This window comes from Dysidea avara, chromosome 11, assembly GCF_963678975.1.
Source record: "Dysidea avara chromosome 11, odDysAvar1.4, whole genome shotgun sequence".
Taxonomy (NCBI): domain Eukaryota; kingdom Metazoa; phylum Porifera; class Demospongiae; order Dictyoceratida; family Dysideidae; genus Dysidea; species Dysidea avara.
The window spans coordinates 3208013-3216233 of NC_089282.1; the positions used below are offsets into that span (position 1 = coordinate 3208013).

General features: G+C 38.4%; 2 protein-coding genes across 3 annotated transcripts in view; one reads left to right on the forward strand and one right to left on the reverse strand.

Annotated features, from left to right (window-relative positions):
• LOC136237935 (uncharacterized) overlaps window positions 1-7655 on the reverse strand; it is a 49195-nt gene extending 41540 nt beyond the window's left edge. The window contains exon 1 of the transcript XR_010692647.1: window positions 7570-7655. The gene's annotated coding sequence lies outside the window, so the exon portion shown is untranslated. The remainder of the gene's footprint in view (window positions 1-7569) is intronic.
• LOC136237927 (uncharacterized) lies at window positions 66-6789 on the forward strand. 2 transcript variants are annotated; one of them, XM_066028195.1, is made up of 2 exons: window positions 66-978; window positions 5700-6789. In XM_066028195.1, exons 1-2 carry the CDS (start codon window positions 82-84, stop codon window positions 6702-6704), a joined length of 1902 nt encoding a protein of 633 aa, XP_065884267.1. In that variant the 5' UTR covers window positions 66-81; the 3' UTR covers window positions 6705-6789. The 2 variants fall into 2 exon arrangements, with proteins under 2 accessions (XP_065884267.1, XP_065884268.1); XM_066028196.1 differs by lacking the exon at window positions 5700-6789 and adding an exon at window positions 2679-3750.
• Window positions 7656-8221: the final 566 nt, after the last annotated feature.

Sequence of the window (8221 nt, forward strand, 5' to 3'; positions counted from 1 at the left end):
CATGTCAGTGAGTCAATACACTAAAGTGTGCGGAAATATGCGGTGTTATTAAACCACACCCTCAATCCTATTGTTTGCGAAATGGCTGAAGCACCGGAGGAAATTGAGGATCTCAGCGATAAGTTGATGGGACTTACTCTCAATGAAGTCCGACCACTGACCCAACGCCTAGGGAGAGGAGCGTATGGTAAAGTGTACGCAGTGGAGTATCGTGGGGTGACGTGTGCCGCTAAAGAGATTCATTCAATTCTCCTCGAGGATGAGGATACAGGAAAACTTCGAGAAAACTTTGAGCGCGAGTGCATCCGTTCCAGCGAGCTCACCCACCCCAATATCGTTCGCCTCATGGGTGTCTATTATCCCAGTCGAGCATCACTTCCGGTGATGGTTATGGAGTTGATGGATGAGAGCCTTACCAAGTACGTGGAGAAGCCAAATATCAGTCTGAAGAGGAAGATCTCTATATTACACGATGTAGCTGAAGGACTGACCTACCTGCACACTCGTACTCCTCCAGTAATTCATCGCGACTTGTCCCCTAATAATATCCTGTTGAAGAATATGCCGTTACTTCCGGTTGCAAAGATTGCTGATTTGGGCGTGGCTAAAGGAATAGATGCTGATAGCTGGAGTGCCATGAAATATCTCAGCCAGGCCCCGGGAACTCTTCCCTTTATGCCCCCTGAAGCTTTAGTAGACAAGCCCAAATATGGGCTATCTTTAGATGTATTTTCCTTTGGAGGAGTAATGCTTTACACCGTCAGTGAACAGTGGCCCTCATTGAAAACTCCTACTGAGTTTGATCCAGTTTCACGGCAGATCAGGGGGCTGAGTGAAGTTGAACGTCGTAAGGAGTATGTTGACAAGCTGACGGGAGAAGCTGGAGTATTGAGACCACTGGTTGAGGCTTGCTTGGATAACGATCCAGCCAGACGTCCTCCAATCACACACTTGTCTGAGAAGATCAAACCACTGAAGGTGTGTAGTGTGTGTGGTTAATGTGTGACACTGAGTTAGTCCATATAAAGTAATATAAGGGATTTTAATTCTCAGTAATAGTTACAAGTAATTTACATCATAGTATGTACCATATGGCCACTCCAACTGGTAATTATGTTTCTTGTCTACTACCTGCATCCTTTTCTGAGAATGTGAAATTTTAAAAATACATGGCAAAGAGTCCAAATTGGTTGATTAAAGAGGGCATACTTCAGAAATACATGTGGGGCTGCAGCAAATATGTTAAATCTGTTTAAGTGTCATAATAAGCTTTTAAATTGTAATACCGTAATTTGTTTTGTCTTCATGCAAAACATTTCATGATAATTATGTGAATGACTACTCCATTAGAATATCGCGATCTTTTTCAAAAATTTTGCGTAAGAATTTTTCTGTAATTTTTACATATGAAAATAAAGAGCAAATTGTGGTAAGTATGATCCATATACTCTAATAGAACAGTCAGTAAACCATAAAAACACTGTAACACACTCAGCATATAAAGTATCAACTGCTAAGGATTATTGATCACTATAGCTTGCTTAAATCACATTAACTTGATTACTTGTTTCACATGCCAGACAAGATATGGGCCCGACTGACCCACCATTTTCATAGATTGAAAATGAAACTAAAATACAGGTTACTAGAAACTCTGTACAATCCTAGTATTCTTCCAAAACATTTAACTATTGTTTACCTGCAAATATCTCACCAAATTCTAATGCAGACGCATGCTAGGGCTGCAAACGAGTTGCCTTTTGTGGAGACCACATCTCCTTACTTGCATTTTGTTAATTTTGTACTCCTTTAGTCCTGAGTTCTGTTAATATTTTTATTGATATGCTGACCTACCAACCCTTTACTCTCAAGAGTTTCACCCGTGAAACAACTAATCAAGTTACAATGACCTAATACTCTCCTGAAACTCTGCCATGGATGATATAATTCAGTAAGTGGACATGCCCACCATGTTTCACATCATTAATATTTGATATAATTGCAAACAAATTTTAGAATGCAAACATTAACAGTTTTAAGTTACATAACAATCACAGTAAGTGACATCACATGTAGTTGTCATGGTATCATACTCTCACTCCATTATAATCTTCATCTTCAATAACTTTATACACTGTAAACCTAAACAGTGAATAATGTAGTAAGAACATTTTTAGTGTGTACAACCTAAGTAGTATGAAGCCATATATGTTATTACAGATACCATACAAGTGACCACACCATACATAAATTGGTACCATACAAAATGTTATCGATTGATTATCTGTGTGGTATACTCTACAGCTTGGTGGTAGAAAAAGTTTGGCGAATTTATGACGCAGCCATTATTGAAGAATATAAAATAGCTAATTAAATTGGCAAATAAAGTTTTCTTGAATCACCAAATTCACTAAACCTCAGTCACACCAAACTTTCATCATATATGGTATAAGCCAACAATAATTATTATCTTATAGTGCAATTGTAGTTTGGAGTGAAATCCACAGAATTCAACTTCATACAAATAAAACACTCGTAAAGTGTATTACACAATAATTTGAATTTTACTACAAATTCATTTATTGATTAACCAACTGATTACGGGATACAATACATCTCATTATTGGGATATAATTACTAAAGGCATGCCATGATCATGTGATCTACATTTTGTGTAGGAGTTCCCTCCTTTGGTGCCGGCACTACAAAGTGGTTGCTATGACCTCACATGGGAGAGGTGTGCAGACCTGTCCTCTCCCATGTACAACATATCAGCAGTCCTACATGACAAGAAGGTGTACATCATGGCTGGTGTTGCTCCAGATAGGGATACACATTATCATGTCTACTGCTACAACATCACCACTGACCAGTGGGAACAGTTACCTCCCCCTGGTCACTACATGGGCAGACTACAAATAATTGATGGGAAATTAACTGTAATTGGTGGACGGGATAATGTTACTAATAAGATTACTAATAAAGTTACCACCTACATTAACAATAATTGGACTGACCACTTCCCCAACTTGTTAAGAGCCAGATTTAAACCAGGAGTAGTGAGTCACTCAGAGTACGTCATTGTAGCAGGTGGATACAGAGATGAGGACACTATCAATGATGATATTGAGATACTGAACACTACACAACCATCTCACTGGATGATGGCTAGTGTTCTACTACCAGAGCCAATGTGGGGCATTTATCCCACCATCAGTGACAACAAAATCATCATTGTGGGGTACAGTAGATCAACACACAGGACCAAAAGAGTATACCAACTACCAGTGGATATCATCACATCATCCACCACTACCAATAACCAGCCAGTTCAATGGATGAAGTTACCCAGTGTCCCTCACTGTAACACTATAACAATACCAAACTCTCACCCACCAGTGATCATGGGTGGTATAGTACAAGGTGTTCCTACCTCTGATGTTGCCATGTTGGATGAATCTACTAACAAGTGGAATACAGTATCATCGTTGTCCAGCCCCAGGAGTTCTGTTGCTGTAGTCCTCATTGATTCTGACACCATCCTTGTCCTCGGAGGTTGTACTGGTGGAAGAGGTGTTGCAGAAGCTAAGGCACATTCCATCACTACAGTAGAGAAGGGAAGAGCTACCCTCATACACACAAAGTAGCAGATATTCTTACAGAAGACACTCAGTGTAGTATCCAGTAAGACTATACACACACTTTGTATGTTACTGTAATATTATTTACTATTAATTATTTCTAATTGAGAATACATTCAGTATAATGGGTTATAGTGGACGTTATTGTAGAGTGGTTTGGGAAACTGGTTATTTTAAAAACTATGTATAACAAATGATACATGGTATATTCTAGGGTAACAGTGCAGTGGATCCCCAATTATCTGAACAACATTATTTCTCAAGTTCAACAAAAGCATTCAGAAAAGTGAACTGGCAATGGATAAGCAGTTACTTTTACGTTTAGATAAGGTATTAACTAGGGCTGAGACGAACTATTCGAATAATCCGAAGCTTCGAAGCTGACAGAGGCTCCGGATCTGCCAGTGCCCATTCGAATATTCGCACGTTTATATATACGCATGCGCACTGCGCTGTTGTGACCACAGTGTCTTGCTTTAGGCCATATTGTAGTCATATTTCAGCAACTATACGCATTATTCACAAATCCTCTTGTCAGTCCCTCACAAGTGATGTTCTTCAAATCTTAGAATTGTTAGTAAGTTCTCATGGCTCTTCATTGGTCTGATTTTTGGTTCATAGTTTTCACTAATTGGCATGGGGACAACCCATGTTTCCATAACAACATTTGAATTTCATGTCGATTAAAGAGAAGTTAAGAATGCATAAATATTTGATAACAATGCATTAAGAATAATCAAACCCCTAATCATGAAAAATGATTGATAGTGTACATGTGGGGTTTACAGTATCCCGTAACCTTAAGTATGATCCATAAATGTTGATATACTCTAATAGAACAGTCATCAAACCATAAACACTCTGTAACACATTTACCATTGTGGAGTATCGAGTATCGACTGCTAAGGATTATTGATCACTATAGCTTGCTTAAAGACACATTAACTTGATTATTTGTTCCACATGCCAGACAAGGTATGGACCTGACTGATCCACCATTTTCATAGATTAAAAATGAAGCTAAAATACAGGTTACTAGAAACTCTGTGCAGTCCTACTATTCTTCCAATACATTTAACTATTGTTTACCTGCAAATATCTCATCAAAATCTAGTTCAGAAGCATGCTATGACTACAAACGAGTTGCCTTTTTGTTGAGACCATATTTTGTATTCCTTTAGTCCTGAGTTCTGTTAATATTTTTATTCATATGCTGACCTACCAACCCTTTACTCTAAAGATTTTCACCCGTTAAACAACTAATCAAGTTAAAATGACCTAATACTCTCCTGAAACTCTGCCATGGATGATATAATTCAGTAAGTGGACACGCCCACCATGTTTGATATAATTACAAACAAGTTTTAGGATGCTAACATCAACAGTTTTAAGTTACATAACAATCAGTAAGTGACATCAGTCATCACATGTAGTTGTCATGGTGTCATACCCTCACTCCATTATAATCTCCATCTTCAGTAACTTTATACACTGTAAACCTAAACAGTGAATAATGTAGTAAGAACATTTTTAGTGTGTACAACCTAAGTATTATGAAGCCATATATGTTATCACAGATACCATACAAGTGACCACACCATACATAAATTGGTACCATGCAAGATGTTATCGATTGATTAACAATCTCTAGTCTGTGTGGTATACTCTACAGTTTGGTGTGACTTAAGTTTGGTGAATCAGCATATGAAACCGGTAGGCAGAAAAAAGTTGGGTGAATTTACGACCCAGCCATTATTGAAGAATATAAAAGTTAAATTGACAAATAAAGTTTCCTTGATTCACCAAATTCACTAAACTTCAGTCACACCAAACTTTTGTCTAAGCCAACGATAATTATTATCTTATAGTGCAATTGTAGTTTGGAGTGAAATCCACAGAATTCAACTTCATACAAATAAACCACTCGTAAAGTGTATTACACAATAATTTGAATTTTACTACAAATTCATTCATTGATTAACCAACTGATTATGGGATACAATACATCTCGTTGGGATATAACTACTACCATGATCATGTGATCTACTTTTTGTGTAGGAGTTCCCTCCTTTGGTGCCGGCACTACAAAGTGGTTGTTATGAGATCACATGGGAGAGGTGTGCAGACCTGCCTTCTCCCATGTATGACACATCAGCAGTCCTACATGACAAGAAGGTATACATCATGGCTGGTGATGCTCCAGATGATGATACACATTATCATGTCTACTGCTACAACATCATCACTGACCAGTGGGAACAGTTACCTCCCCCTGGTCACTATATGGGCAGACTACAAATAATTGATGGTAAATTAACTGTAATTGGTGGACGGGATAATGTCACTAAGAAGATTACTAACAAAGTTACCACCTACATTAACAATAGTTGGACTGACCACTTCCCCAACTTGTTAAGAGCCAGGTCTAAACCAGGAGTAGTGAGTCACTCAGAGTACGTCATCGTAGCAGGTGGAGCAAGAGATGAGGACACTATCAATGATGATATTGAGATACTGAACACTACACAACCATCTCACTGGATGATGACTAGCATTCTGCTACCAGAGCCGATGTGGGCTATTTTCCCCACCATCAGTGACAACAAGATCATCATTGTGGGGTACAGTAGATCAACAGGCAGGACCAATAGAGTATACCAACTACCAGTGGATATCATCACATCATCCGCCACTACCAGTCACCAGTCAGTTCAATGGATGAAGTTACCCAGTGCTCCTCACAGGAACACTAGAACAATATCAAACTCTCACCCACCAGTGATCATGGGTGGTGATCTACAGAAAGTTCCTACCTCTGATGTTGCCATGTTGGATGAATCTACTAACAAGTGGAATACAGTATCATCATTGTCCAGCCCCAGGTTCTGTGTTACTGTAGTCCCCATTGATTCTGACACTATCCTTGTCCTTGGAGGTACTACTGGTGGAAGAGATGTTGCAGGAGCTCTGGAACATTCCATCACTACAGTGGAGAAAGGAAGAGCTACCCTACACAAAGTAGCAGATATTCTTACAGAAGACACTCAGTGTAGTATCCAGTAAGACTATACACACACTTTGTATGTTACTGTAGTATTATTTACAGCTGCACTATTACTTATTAAGTATTAAAATATCCAATTGAGAATATATTTGGTATGGGTGGACGTTATTGTATATAGAGTGGTTTGTGAAACTGGTTATAATAAACTATGTATAACAAATGATACACGACATATTCTAGGGTAACAGACTAACAGTGCAGTGGATCCCCAATTATCTGAACACCATTATTTCCCAAGTTCAAGCAAATGGGCCTTATCTGAAACAACGTCACAGACATAGAATGGCCACTGTAGTGTGGGGACGTTCGTAAAATTTGTATGGGCAACTGGAAAGAAAATTTTTGAACGGCCAATATCTCAGCCAAGAAGGAAGATATCGAACTCTAACTAGCAGGTATGGCTATAATACATTACAATAAGTGATTTTCGGTTGATTTTCAAAACAACTCTAAATTCCTATTCTTTCAGCTAATTTATTACCGTACCTGTTGGTTAGAGCTTGATATCTTCCGTCTTGGCTGAGATATTACAGTTCAAAAAATTCTTCCCATAGTCGCCCATACAAATTTTACGAATGTCCCCACACTACAGCGACCATTATTGTGTTTGTGACACAATTTCAGATAAAGCTCATTGCACTCGAACTGTCCTACTTGAGCAGTTATTGTTACTTTCAGATACTCAAGGTGTTAATAGAGGTCTGGATCCACCGTACTATAAATTCCACAATAAAATATTTTTTAGTGATGTCTCTTGGATCATCTTCTCACCAGTGTGGCTACGGTGACAGGTTATCCACCATTCTCCATTCTTTTCCTGTAATGGACACCAACACACTTGAAGTACTTACTCTATACACTCACTATATGTAGTGATCTCCTCTTGACTGGATGAACTCCTTGACAACTTCACAGCTCATGGTACAACTCCACACACCCACAACATTGCTAGTAATTATAGGAGCATTTATAATTTCAGTACAGCATTTAGTGAAATACAACTGTGAGGAGTAACACATCCAGGTTGAGGTTCCGAACATGCTGACTTGCAACTTTATAAACCACGTACTAAATTATATATTGTGACTAATTTATTACAAGTTGTTACTAGGCATGAGGCTATTATGCTCCAAAAATTGAGCATTATGCTTTTGAGCAGTGCTCAAAAAATCACCTATTATGCTTTTGAGAATTGCCCATTATTCCCAAAATTATGCCACCATAATTGGCTAATAATGCCACTTTATTTCTGTATCAGACCATTTTCATTGATGTTTAAGCTTCAAATGGTCTTGAATTCAGCTGGTTGCTGTATTAGAGTATTTCATTTCAATGTGACTGCTCCATTCCACTGTACTACACACTCCCACAAATACACTATTAGGATATGGAGACATAGAGGAAATTTGCCCCATGCAAGGGGGCACTGGCTTCACTATGATCCCTAACTGCTTTGGAAAGATCAAGATACTCTAAGAACATTAAATGTGATATAACAGAAGATGTCCTCAGAACT

What these genes read in the sequence shown, in the direction of transcription:
- LOC136237927 (XM_066028195.1), top strand. Translation starts at nt 82, where the DNA reads ATGGCTGAAGCACCGGAGGAAATTGAGGATCTCAGCGATAAGTTGATG. An exon ending in AGAAGATCAAACCACTGAAG is followed by an intron (nt 979 to 5,699) that starts GTGTGTAGTGTG and finishes CTTTTTGTGTAG; the next exon opens with GAGTTCCCTCCTTTGGTGCC.